The 22,373-nt window shown below is 35.9% G+C and overlaps 1 protein-coding gene across 5 annotated transcripts in view; it reads left to right on the forward strand.

Annotated features, from left to right (window-relative positions):
- The window catches only part of NF1 (neurofibromin 1), a 293,463-nt gene that overhangs the window by 61,675 nt on the left and 209,415 nt on the right, over positions 1 to 22,373 (forward strand). For all 5 annotated transcript variants that reach the window (XM_050763771.1, XM_050763772.1, XM_050763768.1 and 2 more), the window contains exons 2-5: positions 6,044 to 6,187; positions 9,007 to 9,090; positions 13,906 to 14,096; positions 20,645 to 20,751. In XM_050763771.1, the coding sequence (XP_050619728.1) occupies positions 6,044 to 6,187; positions 9,007 to 9,090; positions 13,906 to 14,096; positions 20,645 to 20,751 (526 nt within the window). The remainder of the gene's footprint in view (positions 1 to 6,043; positions 6,188 to 9,006; positions 9,091 to 13,905; positions 14,097 to 20,644; positions 20,752 to 22,373) is intronic.

A 22,373-nucleotide genomic window follows, 5' to 3' on the forward strand; every position in this document is an offset into this window, starting at 1 on the left:
TTCAGACCAGCATTCAGACTGTGTAATGATAAGGAATTTATTGTAGAAATTAGATTGTATACAGTTTTGAGGGGATTAAGTGAGGTGAGTATCTAGAACGGGGAATTGGAGGATCAGGGGAGTCCACTAACCAGATCGTCCAAATCAATGACAATGGATAGATAAGTTGGAGGGGTTTGGGAAATCTGAGAAGTTAAGTATATCCAGCCACTGAAGTGAGATTATGAAGGAGGAGCTTGAAGAGGGCACTGTGGGACACTCTTGCCATGTAAGGTTTGTCTTACAAAGCCCTGTAGGTTTGCACCCGAGCATCTGGTGGTAGGTTTGGGCTAGTATTGGTCAGCAAAGTGACCACTGGTCCAAAGAAAGAGCTGGACGTAGAGTGAAAGAGAGTAAAAGCTGGAACTTTCTGGGTGCTCTGTATCTGTCTCTCATTGTATCTTAGTGTGAAAACCTTCAGAACAATAGCTGCTGCTTCACTTCCATATTTCAAACAAATTTTATACAGGTTGAGTATCCCTTATCTGAAATGCTTGGGACCAGAAGTGTTTTGGATTTCAGATATTTTTGGGTTCTAGAATATTTGCATTTTACTCCTCATGATCATCCCTAATCTGAAATGAGCATTTCCCTTTGAGAGTCATGTTGTTGATCAACAAGTTTGGATTTTAGAGTGTTGTAGGTTTCAGATTTTTGGATTAGGGATAGACAGCCTGTACAAATTACCCTTTAGACCAACTCTAACCCAGAACCATACAGTAAATGGGATCTGGGAAAGTAGTTCCCAGCTTAACAGTTAACACACCACACACCACCAGTACAATTTGTGTTTTTGTTCTGGTGGTTACCATTATATTAATACCTTTATATGGTATTCTAATTTCCTTCTCTTTTGGGGTGGAGGGGTATTATGTGTTGGTTTTTTACTCTGAGCAATAATGAAATGAACTAGAAACCTCCTTTTCTCATCTTTTTTCCTAGCATTTTACTCTCAGTTAATAACAAGACAAGAAACATAATCTGCTATTTATATACTGTCACCACCCTCCCTCTCCTCAGTTTTGATAATTGTATCTATATTATCAAGTACATAAAGCAGTCACCTAATATACTTTCTCCCTTATTACCACCATTCTCAGTTCTTTTAGAAAATACAGTGATGCTCCAGCTGGGCGCGGTGGCTCATGCCTGTAATCCCAGCACTTTGGGAGGCCGAGGCGGGTGAATTACCTGAGGTCAGGAGTTCAAGACCAGTCTGACCAACATGGTGAAACCCCATCTCTACTAAAAATACAAAAAAGATAGCCAGGCATGGTGGTGCACGCCTGTAATCCCAGCTACTAGGGAGGCTGAGGCAGGGGAATCGCTTGAACCTGGGAAGCAGAGGTTGTGGTGAGCCGAGATTATGCCACTGCACTTCAGCCTGGTGACAGAGCAAGGCTCTGTCTCCAAAAAAAAAAAAAAGAAAAAATACGATGATGCTCCACATAATGACATTTTGGTCAATGATGGACTGCATATGTAATGGGAGTCCCTTAGTATTATAATACGGTATCTTTACCTTTTCTATGTTTAGATATACAAACACTATGTGTTAAAGTTGCCAAGAATATTCAAAACAGTAACATGCTGTACAGTTTTGTACCCTGTATACCATATAGCCTAGGGGTGTGGCAGGCTATACTATCTAGGTTTGTATAAGTACACTGTGATGTCACATGATAGTGGAATCATGTAAGGACACATTTCTCAGAACATACCCCATCATTAAGTGACACATGACTAAATATATTTATGATTCTTATTAATGTGGATGTCTCTCGAGGTATTTTGGTCATCCGAAGCATATGCCCTAGTATATCCTCCAGGAAAAGGAAAAGGGAACAAAATTTCCAGGGTTCTTGCAGTTTAGAACAGTTTGTCATTGCTATACAATTGTCTCTCAGTATCTGAGACATTGGTTCCAGGACCCCCCATGGACAGTGAAATCTGCAGATGCTCAAGTCCCTGATATGAAATGGTGTGGTATTTGCATATAGCCTGCACATATCTTTCTGTGTACTTTAAATCATCCCTTATAATACCTAATACAATGTAATACTATGTAAATAGTTGTTATTTATAATACCTAATACAATGTAATACTATGTAAATAGTTGTTATTTATAATACCTAATACAATGTAATACTATGTAAATAGTTGTTATACACTGTTATTTAGGGAATAATGACAAAAAGTCTGTACATGTTCAGTACAGACATACTAAATTTTTTTTTTGATCTGCAGTTTCTTGGATGCGTAGATGGAGAACTCATGGATTCAGAGGGCTGACTGTATTTGAATTCAGTTTGGCTATATATGAAATCCTTGGTTTATGTTTTCTTTAAATATCTTACATTTATTTTACTTTATTGTTTTCTGACAAAATTTTGTCAAAGTCTGATGAGAGTCTAATTTTTTTTGTATAAATAATTTCCTCTTCCTGTAAGTTCAAAAGATTTTTTTTTTCTTGTTCACAGAAGTTCAAAATATGTTCAGGTGTTGGTCATTCTGGCTCACTTTTTCCAGGTGTGTGGTATGCACATTAAAGATACGGCTTCAAGTTTTTAAACATTTCGATAATAATTTCAGCAAAGTTTTCTTGAATTCTAGTTTCTACGATCCATTTTATTCCATTGGTTTGGTTTCTTTCTTTGGTGATTCCTGTTATATGTATGTTGGATCTTCTTTTTGTATCTTTTTTGTCACTTTATTGCAAATCCTTACTATCTCATATGTAATTACTTTTTTATATTACAACTTTCCTCCTTATTCCTCCTTTTTTTTTTCAACATTCGTTTACTCTTAAAGCATTATCTTCTGTGTTAATTCATTCTTGTGTATCTTCTGGTTAGTCTTCATTTCTGAAATGATTTATCTTCTAATTATTTCTTGAGTTCTGCCAACTTATTTCTATCTGTAATTCTTATTTGTGTTATTCCACATCTTTTGTATTTTTCTTAATTTCTCTTGGCTCACTTTGAAATAATCATTTACAGTTTTCATCTCTTGGTGGATATGTCTTTTTGGATACTTTGATTTTCTGTTGTTTAGATCCTTACTATGTTTTTCTGTTTTGTATTCTTTTTTCTTATAATAACTTTACATATTATTTGATCATAGTACTTTTCTGTTGGCTCATTTTTATGTGAAATTAATTTTTCTGAATTGGTAGGAGAGATTTGTAGGCCAGGATAGCTTTGTAGCTTTATGGCTCTAGAGCTTATTCTTTTTTTATTTTCATGAAATTAAAAAAAAAAATGGTCTCATTCTTTCAGAACTCTCTTGTTCATCTTTCTGTTTTTCATCTTTATTTGGACCCTTTTCCTTTTCTCCCTTTACCCTTGTTTTTGGTTTGGAGTTTATTCTCAGCAGTTTCTTCTCAGTGTGGGCTAGAACTGTGCTGTCCAGTCAGATCTAATAATTACATGTGTGGCTACTTAAAGCTAAATTTAAATAAACTTTAATAATAATTTAAATAAACTTTAAACTTTTGATTTCTCATCTATGCCAGCTAGGTTACAAGTGGTTAATAGCTACATGTGACGACTAGTGGCTATTATATTGGGCATTGCCCATACAGAGCAGTATCATTACCACAGCAAATTCTATTAGACAGTGATGGTTTTGAATGTGCTCCATTCTCTTCAGACTTTATCATAGGCCTTTTTCACTCATCTGCAAATTGCAGTAAGCATAACTACCCTCTGTTTTGGCTAATATTCCTAAATTGGGCTGCTGTGCTTTTTATTAAGGATGTAGTACATTGGGGAATCTCCTCTTGTCAGATCCATTAGACATTCTCCTTCCACCTGCTTTCTCTTGCATAGATGCTTATACCACACCAGTGTTTTTGGTTTTTGTTTTCCAGAGACAGGATCTCACTCCATTGGCCAGGTTGGAGTGCAGTGGCTAGATCACTGCAACTTTCTGGACTCAAGCAGTCCTCCTGCCTCAGCCTCTTGAGTAACTGGATTACAGGCACACACTACCAAGACTAGCTTTTTTTTTTTTTTTTAAAGTAAAGATGAGGTCTCACTCTGTTGCCCAGGCTGATCTTAAACTCCTGGACTCAAGCAGTCCTCCTGCCTCAGCCTCAAAAAAGTGCTGGAATTATAGGCGTGAGCCATTGCGCCTGTCCCCAACCAGTTTTGTAACTGTAAATGGTTTGTTTCTATTTGTTCACTTCTCTGGGTTTGGGAATGAGGGGCCTTGTCCCTTCATTTTCATGTAGATGTTCATCAGTTTGTGGTTTTACTAGAAGAATTCTAGTTTCTCTAATTTTTTTTTTTTTTTTTTTTTTTTTTTTGAGACAGAGCCTCTGATGCTCAAGCTGGAGTGCAGTGGTGTGATCTCAGCTCACTGCAACCTCCACCTGCTGTTCAAGCCATTCTCGTGCCTCAGCCTCCCTAGTAGATGTGTGCCACCATGCTTGGCTAATTTTTTGTATTTTTTAGTAGAGACAGGGTTTCACCATGTTGGCCAGGCTGGTCTTGAACTTTTGACCTCAAGTGATCTGCCTGCCTCAGCCCCCCAAAGTTCTGGGATTACAAATGTGAGCCTCTGCACCTGGCCGTTTCTCTGATTTTTACGGGATACTTAGGGAGATTCACAAGCTGCATTTTAGCTCCTGCTGTCTTCTGAAAGTCCTATTTTTGGCCCTTCAGGTTGTTTTCCTCCATAATCTTTATAATTAACATTACAAAGTTTTGTAGTTTCTGTTCTGCCCACTCCTTTACATTCTAAAAATGCCCCCCCCCATTTCATTTAGTTTTTTTTTTGTTTTTTTTGTTTTTTTTTTTTTTTTTTGAGATGGAGTCTTGCTCTATCACCAGGCTGGAGTGCAGTGGCGTGATCTCGGCTTACTGCAATCTCTGCCTCCTGGATTCAAGCAATTTGGCAGGCCTCAGCCTCCCAAATAGCTTGGATTACAGGTGCATGGCACTACACCCAGCTAATTTTTGTATTTTTAGTAGAGTCTGGGTTTCACCATGTTGGCCAGGATGGTCTCAATCTCCTGACCTCGTGATTTGCCTGCCTCAGCCTCCCAAAGTGCTAGGATTACAGGCCTGAGCCACCGTGCCCAGCCTGTTTAGTATTTCTTTACTATCAAGATAATCGTCCATTATTAACTGATTTAGCAAACTTGGGCATGCCCCTTGGTCTCTTTCCACCTTTAGTTGTACTATATTAAAAATGAGAATGTTATATTCAGGTTTGTTTTTTTTCACAGAGGAACATTGCTAGGTTTCTTTGTTAGCATTAGCAGGGTTTAATATTAACAGTAAGTATGTCCATGATGCTTTTGCTGTTTTTGAGCAGAGTAGAGATGAACTTCTAGACAGTGGAACTTAACTCATTCACAGAGAAATGTAAATGTGATCTTCTCATAGAATATTTTTTCTCATGGGATTTATCTACTTGTGTTCTTTTATCCCTTCAATTGTGTAGCTGAGGGTGCTTATCTTACTGAGTCAGTCTTACTGTGTTTTTTCCAGGTTTTATAGTTTGTTCTTGCTTCTGAACAATCAGCAGTTGTTTGCCATTATTGACTAGAGGTCTAGGACATAGATTTTCTTGGTCTGTTTTTCTTTTAATGTCTGAGTTCAATGGATAAGGGAAACGGTTGTATGCATTTTATTGCAGACATTCTCTGAAATAATTTTTAGCCACAAGGAAATAGCTCTATTTCTGTGAGTCATCATTTCTTCTTATATAGTGCTGGGTGAAGAATTTAATTTTGTAGCTAGAGATTTAAGACTTCCAGAAAGAAAGCTGCAAGAGTGAAAGTTTCCAAAGAATTTAAGATTTGCTATAATAAATGCTATCATATATTGGAGTTTGAAATTCAGATATAGTTATCTGTGTATCATATATTGGAGTTTGAAAATTGGAGTTTGAGGTGCAAATTTCCTAAAACATCATGATTTTCAATGGGAAGTAAGTTATTTATAGTCATTTTTAAGGATAAGCTCTTAACATGTTTTTTTCTTTTTTTTTCAGCTTCCAATAAAAACAGGACAGCAGAACACACATACCAAAGTCAGTACTGAGCACAACAAGGAATGTCTAATCAATATTTCCAAATACAAGTTTTCTTTGGTTATAAGCGGCCTCACTACTATCTTAAAGAATGTTAACAATATGGTGAGTATTTGGGTTACTGTGTTTCGGGGAATTTGCTTTCTTTTGTTTTTGATTAAAAAGTTTAGAACAGTATATTTTGAAGTATGGAAAGGGATTTTCTGTGGACTTTGGATATAACCATTAATCTTATTTTGTTTACAAGCACAGAGAACCTTTTTTATTTTATTTGTTCAAATTTTTAATTAGCTGGGTTTTAGATTCAGTGAGCACAAGTAACTAACTTTCATTTTAATTTATTGTTTCCCTTAGAAACATCTCCTATTCTTTGTGACCATATTTCCTTTTCCAGTATTTTTCTTGAATTAGGATTTCATACAGCTTTTGTGTCATACACGAACTGACTACAGTAATCTATTACACATATTTTTCTTCAGCATCTTATTTCAATTTACATATGATTGTCTCAGCCCTAAGTAGATGATAGAATATGATCTCATAGTCCTAAAATGTGGATTGATTTTTTAATGAAGATATTACTGTGTTTTTTCTACCTTCTGTAACCTGTGACAGATTCTGTAGTAGTTAGCCTGTTGTTGAAACAGTTTTTCTCAAATACCCGTTTCATCAAATAATTCCACTGTTAAAAGCTCATTTCTTTCTTCTTCCCATTTTCTAAAATCTATTGACGTTTCCTAGACTTCACAGTACTCCAACTGTTCTCCCACTGTACCTTTGAACATACAACATCTTTTGTCTCTCAAGTGATCCCTTCCTCTCTCTAAATTCCTATTTAATGTTTCCATTCTAAGCTGTTCCAAACTAACATACTCAGTTCCTGGCAACTGATCTGGATTTTTCTTAATTAACTCTGAACTGTCTGCCAGTCTTTAGCATTTATTTATTTATTTATGAATGAATGAATAAATGAATGAATGACAGGGTCTCATTCTGTCACCCAGGCTGGAGTGCAGTGGCGCAATCTCGGCTCACCGTAACCTCCCCCTCCCTAGTTAAAGTGATTCTGCTGCCTCAGGCTCCCCAGTAGCTGGGATTACAGGCATGCGCCACCATGCTCGGCTAATTTTTTTGTATTTTTAGTAGAGACAAGGTTTCACCATTTTTTCCAGGCTGGTCTCAAACTCCTGACCTTAGGTGATCCGCCTGCCTCGACCTCCCAAAGTGCTGGGATTACAGGTGTGAGCCACCATGCCCAGCCTGCATTTATAATCCCAATTTGTATTTGTTTGTATTGAGTTGTGAAACAACTGGTTATAGGTTGTGAAGATCATTCCCCCTCCCTTTTTTTGAGATGCTCCTTAGGTTTATCAGATAATGTTCTAGTATGACATTGAAAAGACATGAAGTTACCTTTTTCCCTTATTCCCATATTTTAAATACTTTTTCTCTTGTTCTGTTTTATTTTTTAATTGATACACAGTAATTGTACATGTTTATGGGTACATTGATGTTTCAATACATATAATACATAGTGATCCCACTAGGGTAATTAACATATCCATCATCTCAACATTTATCATTTCTCTGTGTTGGAAATATTGAATATTCTCCTGTTATTTGAAACTATGTAATGTTAACTATAGGCCGGCGCAGTGGCTCACACCTGTAATCCCAGCACTTTGGGAGGCTGAGACGGGCGGTGAAACCCTGTCTCTACAAAAAAAAAAAAAAAAAAACCTTAGCGGGGTGTGACGGCATGTGCCCATAGTCCCAGCTACTCGGGAGGCTGAGGCAGGAGAATGGTGTGAACCCGGGAGGCGGAGCTTGCAGTGAGCCAAGATGCGCCACTGCACTCCACCCTGGGTGACAATGAGACTCCGTCTCAAAAAAAAAAAAACTTAACTATATAATGTTCATGTAGTCATTCTACAGTAGTATAGAACACTAAGTCTTATTCTTCCTATAAATCTGTATTTCTGTATCCTTTAACAAATCTCTACCCACCCCGATTCCCCCATCCTACCCTTCCTCCCTCTAGTGTCCTGTCTTCTACTTTTTACTCTTTTTAGCTTCCACATATGAGTGAGAGCATGTGGTGGTTAACTTTTTGTTCACATCATCCTTGGTGTGTTTCCTTTTAAGAAAGTTGCTTACACAATACTCTAAACGTACAAAACTAATAAACTGGAGGTGTAGAAAATTGTTTACCTTCTTTATGGAAAAAATTAGTATTTTCCCCCCAAAAGTAGGACTATTTATAAATATATAAAGAGATTTACCTAAAGACATTTAATATTTTTTTTAGCTCCTCTGTTGCAGTGTGTGGGGCACAGTTTAGTATTTGCACATATGAATATATGGCTGTGTTCCCAGTTAGATTGAAATATTTTAATATTTGGGACCCTTTTTTCAAAACAAAACAGCATTGTTATATTGGCTTTCATTTAGTGCTTATTAAATAAGTTTTCAAAACCATAGTCTCTTGTTAATACATACGTAGTATTCATTTTGAGGATAGTGAGTACTTAAAATTCACTATGGTGCTGTAGCATTTTTTTGCTATAAAAATTAAGACTTTGATTATTTCTTGGCATAAAAGTGTAGTTAAATCCCCAATTCAAGATTCTGGTACAGATCTATATATGTGTCTAAATCCTACGTATTTTTAAAACATGAACCAAAACAGCATCTTTTACTGTTACAAGGTTAATGGCAAACTCTTAATAAATGCCATTTCTGTTTGCCTGAGAATTTAGTTTTTATGAGGATTAGGATAAAATCAGAAATAATAAGTATAGTATAATCTGGGAGATAAAATAGAAGATTATTGTTGATCTTTTAGTCTTTCACTTTTCAGATGTGTGTTGATTGGTAGCAGAGAGTGAAACTAACTTTTATGTTCTGAATATCTTTTCTGTTAGAGAATATTTGGAGAAGCTGCTGAAAAAAATTTATATCTCTCTCAGTTGATTATTTTGGATACACTGGAAAAATGTCTTGCTGGGGTAAGTAAATTGATCTTAAGTAGGCAGGCTTTGTGAATTCAATCTTGAGAATGATCTTATGTACCAAAGTACAGATGTGGATCAAGAGGACAGTCATACGGACTTTTGTCTAAGACATATAAATACGAGTTTTGTTAATAATAGCTGACCTGGTGACAATTTTTCGTGGGAAAATTCTCTCATCTTTTGTAAATTAAACAGATGTTAAGTTTACTTATAAAATGTTATGTTTCAGCCACGTATCTGTCTCTCAGGTTTTTAGAAAATATTTATGAAGAGATCACTATTTAATTTGACGGATCTCTCAGAGAGTTGTTGGAGAATGTGATTCAGAAGACCAAGAGTAATCTTGTATTTCCTCCTATATGAATATGATTTTGATATTCTACTTTTCAAATTTATGTAAATGAGAACTTAAAAATTAAACCTATTAAGGATAGATACTACCTTGAGAACACTTGTTTTATGTAGACACACACACATGTGATAGGTATGTGGAGGACAGTACCAAACAATTATTTCTCTGGTTTCCTGTAAGTTGTTACCACAGTGTATTTCAACCATTAATTAATTTGAACTTTTTCAAGATGATTTCTATTGTGTAAAGAAAGTATTTCTATATGTCAGTATCCTTAATTCTTCCTGGAACATGGTGAGAGTTTATATAAATATATAAATTGAATACCTCCATTTTAATGATCTGCCTAGTCCATGTGTATTGAAATTAACTCATTTCTTATGTTCTCTCTTCCTTTGGCTCAGAATTCAGAATTTTGTTTTTATTCAGAATTGCTTCCCTCTTCCACATATGTTGCAGTTCACTATAGTAAAACTAGTTGAAAGAGACCTTAATATATGAGGACTGATAGTGTGGTTGAGAAGTGTTGGTGGAAGCACTGGGATAGGGAATTGAAAAAAAAAATTATATTGACACAATTGAAAATCTAAGCAAAATATATATGTATACACAGACGTTATATATATATACACACTACATGTTGTGTATATATAAATATATATGTGTATATATAGTATATATAGACATTTCCAGTATATGTATAAATATATATATAGTGTGTGTATATATATATTTTTTGAGACAGAGTCTCACTCTGTGGCACAGGCTGAAGTGCAGTGGCACTCTCTTGGCTCACTGCAACCTCCACTTCCTGGGTTCAAGCTATTCTCATGCCTTAGAGTCCCGAGTAGCTGGGATTACAGGCATGCACCACCATACCCAGCTGATTTTTTTGTATTTTCGGTAGCCGTGGGGTTTCCACTATGTTGGTCAGGCTAGTTTGTCTCCTATCCTCAAGTGATCTGCCCACTTTGGCCTCCCGAAGTCCTGGGATTACAGATGTGAACTACTGTGCCTGCCCTAAGCATAATATTTTAAATTTTCTTATTGACCCTTGACCATATTCCAAAATTATGGAGACAGTGTTTGTAAGTTTTCTACTTAAAATCAAAGGTGAGCTAGTTGTTTTAGCATGGTATTTTCTGTTAACTTGTGATATGCTATTGTTCGTGTAAAATGGAGTGAAAGAGCTAAAGAGCTGTTACATAGAATGATGGAATTGGGAAGGTGGGCAAATTTTAAGCTTTTCTTGAATCAGTTTTTTCCAGTGGTCTTATTACTTTGACTGCAAATTACGAGTATATCAGCCACACCGATGACTGAATGGTGAGGTGTGGGGTGGTTTATTGCCTTGTTCAGTTTCACAGCTTTTCTCCATTAACATTTGTAATTGAGAGGTAATGATAAATGTGTTTTGGAGAATGATACTGATATTATTGGCCTCTGTTTGATTTAATACTCTTTGAAGATAGCCTAATTGAAATGCTAATAAGTGGGCCTGGTATAACTTATATAATGCATAAAATGTATATTACCTTGCCCTGCTCTACTGTTGAAAAATGTGTATGCTTTTTCATTACATTTACGATTTAAAAAATAATGCTATTTATATTATCGAACAATTGTTTTCTTTATTTCCTTCAATGATTTTACAGATGTTTCTTGATTCTTAGTTTTATTTGTTTTTTTTTTTTTTTTTTTTTTTTTTTTGAGACGGAGTCTTGCTCTGTCACCTAGGCTGGAGTGCAGTGGCCGGATCTCAGCTCACTGCAAGCTCCGCCTCCCGGGTTTACGCCATTCTCCTGCCTCAGCCTCCCGAGTAGCTGGGACTACAGGCGCCCGCCACCTCGCCCGGCTATTTTTTTTTTTTGTATTTTTTAGTAGAGACGGGGTTTCACCGTGTTAGCCGGGATCGTCTCTCGATCTCCTGACCTCGTGATCCGCCCGTCTCGGCCTCCCAAAGTGCTGGGATTACAGGCTTGAGCCACCGCGCCCGGCCGATTCTTAGTTTTAAATCAAAGCAAATTGAGGCAGTTTAAGAAGAACTGAGCTCACAAGTACATGTTTGTCATATACATAGTTGGAATAGTTAAGTGAAAGAAAAATACTTACCAATATGTTGTAAGTGAAATTTTGTAGAATTTGAGGAATCTTAAGTATTTTTGTTCCCGTGAATATGACTTATTTGAAAGATTTAATACTTCTCAGATTTTTATGTTAGAGTTAACATCTGTATTATTTGGTTAGTCTATAAACAAGAAATAGGCATTGTAATGTGAATTCACAGGTTTTTTTTTTTTTTTTTTTTTTTTTTGAGACGGAGTCTCGCTCTGTTGCCCAGGCTGAAGTGCGGTGGCCGGATCTCAGCTCACTGCAAGCTCCGCCTCCCAGGTTCACGCTATTCTCCTGCCTCAGCATCCTGAGTAGCTGGGACTACAGGCCCCCGCCACCTCGCCCGGCTAGTTTTTTGTATTTTTTAGTAGAGACGGGGTTTCACCGTGTTAGCCAGGATGGTCTCGATCTCCTGACCTCGTGATCCTCCCATCTCGGCCTCCCAAAGTGCTGGGATTACAGGCTTGAGCCACCGCGCCTGGCCCACAGGTTTTTATGAAGTCTGTTTATGTATTGTCCCTATGTTTCAGTGTATTTGCATCTGAGAGTGCTTGGATTGCAGTTACAGAATTGAGCGTAGCACACGATTGTACAGATTTTTGTTCTTTGCCATCTTGCTCAGTGTTATTAAAATTCTTATCCACATACAGACATCAAGACTGTTAGGTGAAATAGTAATGTGGAACAGCATACCTGCAGGATAACTTATCCATTGATTGTTAATTGTAAAGTATATATTTACTTTACAAAGTAGAGATTTCAGTGTTAACACCAAAGTTATCAAACTTGGTGTCATTAGCGGGACAACCTCGCTTTTTGTGCTCATGGTGCGATGTAATGTAACCTGTAGTGAATCCCCTAAACTGTTTAACCTCAATCTAATCAGACCATTAGGTTTAAATTTTAGCTTACAGAAAATATACAGGCTGGGCGCCATGGCTTACACCTGGAATCCTAGCACTTTGGGAGGTCGAGACAGGCGGATCGCTTGAGGTCAGGAATCCAAGACCAGCCTGGCCAACATGGCGAAACCCCATATCTGCTAGAAATACAAAAATTAGCCAGACTTGGTGGCACGTGTCTGTAGTCCCAGCTACTCAGGAGGTTGAGGCAGGAGAATCACTTGAAACCAGGAGGCAGAGGTTGGAGTGAGCCAAGATTGTGCCACTGCACTCCAGCCTGGGCCATAGAGTGAGACTCCGTCTCAAAAAATAAATAAATAAGAAAATACACAATACAGTAACTAGAAGAGCAAATCAATCTATGTCACTGGAAAATAATTAAATCAAGGATATAGAACATTCTGTAAGGCAGCTGACCCACTTAAAGTCATGGGAAATAAGAGTGGTGAATATGGGCTGGGGGTGGTGGCTCATGCCTGTAATCCCAGCACTCTGGGAGGCCAAGGAGGGTGGATCACTTGAGGTCAGGAGTTTGAGACCAGCCTGGCCAACATGGCAAAACCCCGGCTCTACTAAAAGTACAAAAATTAGCTGGGCATGGTGGCAGGCGCCTGTAATCCCAGCTATTCGGGAGGCTGAGACAGGAGAATCACTTTAACCCTGGAGGTGGAAGTTGTAGTGAGCTGAGATTATGCCCTTGCACAGAATAATGAAACTAAGGAAACATCCTATTGCAATTGGTGAACTTTTTTGGATCCTTATTGAGTAAAAATGGCTACGAAAGACATTTTGGGGGGCAGTGGTGAAATTTGAATTCAGACTTGGTATTAGATGACACAAGGGAATTGTTTATTTTTCCTTGGTGTGTTAATTGTATTGAAGTTACATTAGAGAAAATTCTTACTTTTAAGAGATGCCAGGTCACATGGGATGAAGTATTATATTTATAACTTACTTTGAAAAGATTCAACCAAAATAAAATTACTTTGAGTAAGTAGTGTCTGTTTTGGTCAGTCTGCACAAAAGCAAGTGTGAATGCTCACCCGGGAATTTACTTAAATGTTAAGACAGATGACACAGTGCACTCATCAATCAGTATGAGTTAAGTTGATTCTGTAATTGTAGAACTCACAACAAAATGGGGATTCCCAGGGAAGGGCTCATTTGATGAACAAGAGAGCAACAGGAATGGGAGAACTAGTAAGGATGGCAGGGGGATTGAACTTTAATTGTGATTATGGGGTCAGAGATGGAACCATCCTCTTTATTAAACTATCTTTAGACAGATGTAGCAAATATGATAAAATGTTAACAGTTGTTAAATCTAGGAAGTGTGTATATAGGTGTTCATTATTTTTGTTCTGTGTGTTTGAAAATTTTCATAATAGAAGTGTTTATAGATCAAATTAAAGTTTTAGAATAATGTGATTATTTCTATTTTAGCAACCAAAGGACACAATGAGATTAGATGAAACGATGCTGGTCAAACAGTTGCTGCCAGAAATCTGCCATTTTCTTCACACCTGTCGTGAAGGAAACCAGCATGCAGCTGAACTTCGGAATTCTGCCTCTGGGGTTTTATTTTCTCTCAGCTGCAACAACTTCAATGCAGTCTTTAGTCGCATTTCTACCAGGTTAGTGTGTAAATCCACATGGGACTAAAGTAATATGAATACTAGAAGTCTTGATTTTGACTACATAAAAAGTTAACAGAAATGAGGATTTTTGTTTTTGAGACAAATTCTGTTGCCCCTCACAGCAGCTTCAACCTCCCAGGCTTAGGTGATCCTCCTACCTCAGCCTCCGGAGAAATGAGTTTGTCTAGGCTTTCGTAGAAATTTTATGCATTAATATCTTCGACATTTTAATTGTGTAATATTGTGATATTGATATGTGCAATTAAATAAGAGCACTGTTATGAATGTGAAAGTCTAAATTTTACATTAAAATATCTGCTGTGAGCAGGCTTTAAAAAACAATACTAGGTATGAACTTTTGGTTTGGCTTTTTAAACATTATTCCTTTAAATGAAACTACCCAATCAGATGGAATAATTGATGAGAGTAGTCAGAATTCGAATACTTTCACAACTCTACCCTTTATCACAAGATCTTAGGTTACCAAAAAACAAAACAAAAACAAAAACAAAAAAAAACCTAAGTGATGTGGAAACACAAGGAAGTGAATAATTGCGAAGTAGAATTCTCCAGAAAGTGGACTGTGTTTTAAGTGTATGTAAAATACTGCCATTTATTGAGTATTTACAGCATTTCCTTTGCTGTCTCATCCTCACAGTAACCCTGATGATACTTCCCCCATTTTACAGGTGAGCAAACTAATACTCAAAAAAGTTAAGGTGATGTGCCAAATAATGGAGGACCCAAAATTTCTAAGTCAGACTGGCTTCAGAACTCATATTAGTTTCACTATACCAGATTGCTTCCCTATCTATTTTAGCCACATTTTGATGAAATCCTTTTTATAAAATATACTTCTGTTTTTAAAGATGTATCAAAAATATAATTCAAGCTTTTATTGATGACTCAAAATCATCCTGAGCATTAGTTGTGATATGCTACATACAGGTGGAGAAATTAGTATAGGTAGTGCCCAGTGGGATAGAATTATAAGTGACAGTAGCAAGTAACTCTGCAAATTATTGTTATGCAAATGATTTGCCTTTCTCAGGCAAGTAAAGTCAAATGGGTTATTAACTTAATTAGACACTATAGCACAAATTATTTAGTGATTCATGAATCGAAGACTAATACCGAATAGAGAAAAACAGTCCTCTCTGTTGATGCCTGCATCTTTGGCTTGTCAGTGTTGTATGAACAGTGGACTTTATTAGTCAGATTTACTGATTCCTTTGTTGTTTTCCAGCAAGTGTGAATGACAACATACATCACCATTTGAGAATTTGTGTTATGTTTTTTTGGAGGAATTGATTAACTTCAAAGTCCTGCAATCCTTTTAATCAACAATGACATTTCTATAATTAAGATCCTAGGCAGCAATATTTTTCAACCTCAACACAATTCTTGATCCAAAGAAAATTAAAGTTTTATTTAATGGTATATTATTGATAATCTTGAGTGACATATATATGATAGAAAAATATTTTCCTGAAATCTTTTGAGCAGTAACATTTTATATTCTGAGTAATAATACAGTGGTTGAGTCAGCAAGGTAATAAATACCTACAGAATAGGAGGGGGGAAAATTGTATTTAATAAAAAACGCAAACTGTTTTCATTTAGGTGACTGCTCGGCCAGCCTTACTATTTGAAACACCTGTTACATTGAAGGTTGAAAGTGATACAAAAAAAACCCAAATGTCTTTTAGTCTATCAATGCATGAGCTGCTTTATAGAACACAACAAATGTGCCACCTTGGAAAATTCTAGAAAATTTCTAGTCACCAAAGGTTTTACTTTATGGGATTTTGCAGCATTAGCACATGTAAAAAATAAGCAACTTTTGTTTATTTCCTGAATCTAGTTCACTGTTGCCAGAATAGAAACCAAGTGTCTAAAATTTTATTAGCTTTTAGAGGACAGACTGCTCAGAAATGGCATCTATGAAATAACATTGTTTCAGACAACTGCATTTGCAGTTTCATTTAACTTGTGTCAGAAATAGGAGCTGATCTTGTTGAAGGATCACTCATCTAAAAGACCATTATGATGGTTTACTTTAAGTGGGAACATCTTACGCTGTCACAGTATTAGGTGACTTAAAATATGCATGTGGCTTGAATGGCAGTTCTTTCTAAAGATTGATTTTATGTTTCATATATAATAGATGAATCAGTATTATGAAGATGTTTCCTGTTTGTCCATTCTCCCCGTCAATGTTTCTCCTTTAAGATTTGTTTTTTTTTTATTTCTGACCTTTATTTTTCTTTAGGGGAAGATAGGCTACAGATTTATTTATTTATTTTTTGAGACATAGTCTCTCTCTGTCACCTAGTCTGGAGTGCAGTGATGTGAACATGGCTCACTGCAGCCTCGACCTCCTGGGCTCAAGAGATCCTCCCACCTCAGCCTCTTGAGTAGCCAGGACTACAGGCACGTGCCACCATGCCTGGCTAGTTTCTTTAATTTTTTTGTAGAGACAGGGTCTTGCCATGTTGCCGAGGCTTGTCTTGAACCCCTGGGCTCAAGGGATCCTCCTGCCTTAGCCTCCCAAAGTGTTGGGGTTACAGGGTGTGAGCTACCGTGCCTGGCTGGCTATAAATCTTAAGATAGCTTTATTTTTCTCCTGGACTATACCATTTTCTGTGGCTCATAGTACTATTTTATGTAGAGGAGTAGCTGCTTTCTCCACAGAATTACTCCACAACTGCAGTAGATCTAGTTGTTTTGTAGTGAGACGGTGCTTCAGAATATCTAATTTGATATACCACCAGAAGCAGAAAACCCAATGACTTTAAACGTCATTTGGTTCTTTACAGTTTACTATTTGGTTCTGTATAAATCTGTTCATTATGGTTTCTTACTCCTTTTATAAAAATAGTTTTCAGTTTTTTTCTATGTCTCTGATCATTTAAAACATATTTTACATTCTCTTTAGTATTATTTAATATTGATTTGTTTGTGCTGATTCATTCATAGCGAATTGTTTCATCTCAGTTTTGGAATCCTTGATTGGAAAGTTATCTTTAGTGGGGCCTATATTTTCTTTGAGAATCTTTTGTAGTCTTGGGCTGAGGGAATGTTCTAGTGATGGTTTTGCATTTGCATTTGCCAGGTGCCCAGTTCTGGAACTATTTTTTTCTTAATTTCTCTGTCCCACCCTGTATGGGCAGTATAAATTTGAACCGTAAACTCTTAGAAGGTAAACAGCTCTAGATGACTTTTTTCACTTTATCCAAAGTTTAGGCAGAGCAGGTAAGCTTCTTTGTGCTGGTAGATTTTTTTCTTTTTTCTTTTCTTTTTTTTTTTTTTTTTTGTGGGGGAGTGGTGGCGGTGGGGGAAGTGCATTGTTCTTTCTAGTTCATATTTTATGCAGGGCCCCGGTTAGAATCCTGAATTATTAGGTTACAAGGTTTTATATCCAGTCTCCATGTGGATGTTAAGCCCCAAGCTTCTAGGTTAAGGAGATCAAAAACCTCACTCATCTTTCCTTTGTTGCAGGGCCAGACCATGTACTCATGCACTTAACTCTCTGGTTTTCAGTTTTCTTCTTTTCTGGACCTATACATTTAAAGTATCTTTCAGTATGCCTAGTCTTTCTAGATGGTTTAGTGATGGGTTTTCTACTCTTCATTTCTTTTGCTCAGACTACCCTTTATCTGATTTCTCTGCTTCAGAAATGATGTTTAACCTTCACAAAATACCTGCTCCCAATACGGGTACCAGACTATAAAAGTGACAAAATTTTTCTTCCATTTTTCACAAGCAAACACAAGAGTCAGCTTTTGAAAAGTTGGTGTTGCTGATCTGTGATGTTGTGTTTTCTAAGGAGCCGTACTCCATATTTCTATGCTCTTTGCAGCAGCTGTGGAATTTTTAGCATTGAGGACAACCTCATTCCCAGCTTGAAATGCTGAGCTTTTCTTACCCTGATGATAGGAAGAGTGTTCATGTAAGTGCTTAGAATAGTTTTACTGTTAGCTGTAGGCTAATTAAAGCTAAAGTGAGTGAAAGGAAAATTTGAGAAGAAAGAATAGGATTGATTACATTCTTATCAACTGAAGGTTTAGTGTAATGATTAATAACTCAGTTGCAAATTGCACTAAATGATTGAAATTCAAGTTACTTCTTATAAATTATAAGACCACATAGTATTTGTGCCTTTTCTCCATATCTCTATTGCTGCATTTATAAAAGTTAGCAATTTAATTGTGCTGCTTATGTTTTTGATGTCTATTAATATGAATAATGAGTATGCCTCATTAGGTAGCATAATTTAATAGGTTAGCAATACCAACTTTTGAAAATCTGAGCGCTGTGGTTTTTGATGTAAAATGGAAGAAAAGTTTAATTGCTTTTATTAACATTTAGGCTAAGTGAATTTCTTTTATCAGTTTAAAAGTATCTACATATTTGTTAAGTGTTAAATTTTTCTACATTTGTGATAACTTCATATTCAGCATAAGAGAAGCTTTGGTTTAAACAGATATTCCTGTCCTTATAAGCTTACATTCTACTGTGAAGGAGGGATATTAATCAAATAATTACATAAACACATGTACATGTACAAGCTGAAAAGTGCAATGAAAAAAGGCTTACTCAGTTTTCAAATACAAAGTAAATGTACCCTGTGAATATAAAGTTTCATTCATGTTTCAGAAATCTAGTTGATATAAGTAGAAGTTAGTAAAATCCAGCTTACTTATTATAGTTTTACTTTTAATTAAAATTATACTTTTACTTGTAATTTGAAATATGAATTTTGAAAACTGTTCATTGTGGAAAAATTAAAACATACACATAGCAGAGAGAACAGTACCTCAGTTCCCCATGCATCTCTTACCCTGCTTTAACTGTTTCCAGCATGCTATGATTTCTCTTCCTCCCTTTTCAGTAATTTAAAGCAAACCCCAGACATCATTTCACCTGTAAATATTTCAGTATATATCTCTAATAAATAGATTTTTAAGCATTTAACTATAGTATTGTCATACCTATCAAGAATCATAATTCCTTAATATCATGTATTGCCAAATTTGTGTTTAATTTTTTTTCATTATCTCAGAAATGGCTTTTTTATTTGTTTTGTTCAAATTAAGATACAAACAGGATGCATACTTTGCAATTGGTTGATATTTCTCCTGAGCCTCTGTTAATCTGTATCATTTCTTCATTTCTTCACCTTGCTCTCCTTTTTTTCTCATGCCGTTTATTTGTTGGACTGTGCTATTTGCCTTATAAAACTTTCTACATTCTGTATTTGGGTTTCACTGGATTCAGGTTCATTTGGCTGGGAGGACAAGAATACTTTACTGATGATGCTGTGTGGTTCCTAAAGCATCACATCAGGAAACATGTCCTATTACTGACTTTTAATGTTATGATCAGTGGTTGGATTTCGATGTTATCAGTGTTATGCATTCATTATACAGTTTCCCATAAATTTGTACCTAATGTTTTTGGTAATCACTGATGATCACTGCCTGGATTCCACTTCACTGGGGGCTGCAAAATGAAGTTTTCTATTCTGTCATTCATTATTTTAAAATTGTGACTTCTGTGAAAGATTTTTGCTTCATTGTGTGTTTAGTTATCTTGCCATAGAGTCCATGTAGGGAATGCAGGATACAGACTTGACTTTCATTTTTCATTATCAGAACGAGTTGGTACCCTAACAGTTGCGAAAGGTTACCCATGAAGTTTTTTCTTTCAGTATTACAACAGGCTTGTGAATTTTAATTTATTGTATGTATTTCCATTGTAGACATAATTCTTTTGATCCTCAGATTATCCCATTTTTGACAGTTGAGATGCCTAAAGTCCATACCTGTGTGATACTTGACATGACTCTGATAGTTGTTGATAGTTTCCTTGTTTTCAAGCCCAAGGTGACCTGCCCTCATCTTGTAGATCTCTTGCCCCCATCCTGGAATTAAATGATTTTCCCAAAGAACCCTGGCCGAAAGTTGGAAATATCATTTAGACACCTCAGTCTTAAGGATAAGGATACTACAATGCTACGTTTACTGGATTATCATGGTTTCTTTTATCATATCCTTTAAGTTAGTTATGTTCCTTTAGGATTTTATAAGAAATATTTATGGCTTTATTTTTATATGTGTCTTTACTCTTATGAACTCATCTTTGGGGGAAGAATCTGTTGAATTCAGAATTTAGAGATACTCTAAGACTTTTTTTGTTTTTTTTTTTTTTAAAGAGACAGGGCCTCACTCTGTTACTCAGGTTGGAGTACAGCGGTGTGATCACAGCTCATTGCAGCTTCAAACTTCTAAGCTCAAGAGATCCTCCTCCCTTAGCCTCCTGAGTAGCTGGACCTATAGGTGTGTGCCATCATGCCCGGCTAATTTTTGTATTTTTTTTGTAGAGATGGTGTCTTGCTATGTTGCCCAGGCTGGTCTTGAACTCCTGGCCTCAAGTGATCCTCCTGCCTTGGCCTCCCAAAGTGCTGGGATTACAGGTGTGAGCTACCACACCTGGCCCCTAATACTTAATTTGATAAGTTATTTTTGGTTTTTACTTTTTAGGTTACAGGAATTAACTGTTTGTTCAGAAGACAATGTTGATGTTCATGATATAGAATTGTTACAGTATATCAATGTGGATTGTGCAAAATTAAAACGACTCCTGAAGGGTAAGTTTAAATGTATAATATATCTGAAAAAAAATCACTAGGTCAAAAACCAGTATCATGAATGTACTAATTATATTAATTGTGCTGAACTAGAACACCAAACTGGATTTCATAATGACATTTCCTTGTGAAATAGCCAGTAATAACATATGGTTAATTATTTTTCAATCTTTGAAAATAATGCAGTAGAGAAAATGAGCCTTTTAAATCTTGGCAATGGAAAGTTTTGCTTAACTACAATTTTTGTTTTCAATACAGAGAATGCGAGGGTGCTCTTATTTCATTTTTCTGAAATTTGATTTCCCAAGGGTGGCTATAGGTTATAGAAGCTATCTGTTTAGCTATTATAGCGCTTTACAAAGATTGTCTGTAGTAGGATATCAAAGTTTTATTGCCGAATGGAATGAGGAGATTGTGATGTTATGGTGAGAGGATGAAGTGAGCCAGAGATTTCATTTCTGATATTTCTGTTTTCAGCTCTCTTACTGACTTTACAGCATTACAAAGTCCCTTAACCTTCCATTGCCTAGTTTTGTCTCATTGTTAAACATGTCAATAGTAGTTCCATGTATTATAACACCTAATATGTGACTTTAAAGCTTTGGAATTACTTTACATGATTATGTGGATTGAAATAAACTATCAGAAGGAATTGAGATAAATTCTGTGTTAAGCAGTGATGTGTTCGTGTAAATCAGATATCAGTGAGTATTCATAAACTGAGTATGATCAGGAGGAATTGAGATAAATTCTGTGGTAAGCAGTGATGTGTTCATGTAAATCAGATATCAATGAGTATTCATAAACTGAGTATGAATATCTAAATTTCATTTTACAAAAAATGTTTTTTAGTTTTTGGCATTATTAGACCCTGGCTAATTTAGATATGAAACCTTATACAGTTCACACATATTTTTATTTGTAACTTAAGGAATTGTCAAACAATAGCATTTTTAATATCTGACCTAAAACAGATTGAATGTTAGCTTCAAAAACGTCAGTTCTGCAATATAATTTTCAAAATACCTGGTTTTGTTTTCTTAATATTTGCTTTAAACTCAATAACTATCTCACCAGAGATGTGAAAAGGCAATACCTGTATAGAGGAATAATATAAAGCTGTGTTCTATTTATATTGCTCTTGTTCATAATTTATGATTTTAGGTCATTACCATTGTGAAACCAAGCAGCAATTAAATCAGTGTTCAATAACTTTAATAAAGGAAAATATAGGGATGATTTTAGCTGTTATGCCAAGATAGGAACATGTGGACAGCAATTATTTTGGATTATAATAAACCACCATTGAATTAATAGTTAAGATTTACAAGATTTTAATATCTATTATTAAGCATTGAGCAGTTGAGGAACTGAATGGTAAAATTTAGAGATCTCTATAAGTTAAAGTTAAGAAGTATTAGTGGGATTTTATGATTTTCATAACTCTTCAGTGATGTTTTGGAAACAAGTCTAGCCCAGGTTGCCTGTGAATGGATGTTTAAAACAATAGAAATGTTCAATCCATAATAATTAATTGAAATGGCTCTTCTGTCCAAATAAGAGAAACTAATTGAATATGTGGATAAATGACTTTCTTTTATACTGTAGTAACTTTCCCATTG

This window comes from Macaca thibetana, chromosome 16 (genome assembly GCF_024542745.1).
Source record: "Macaca thibetana thibetana isolate TM-01 chromosome 16, ASM2454274v1, whole genome shotgun sequence".
NCBI classification, from domain to species: domain Eukaryota; kingdom Metazoa; phylum Chordata; class Mammalia; order Primates; family Cercopithecidae; genus Macaca; species Macaca thibetana.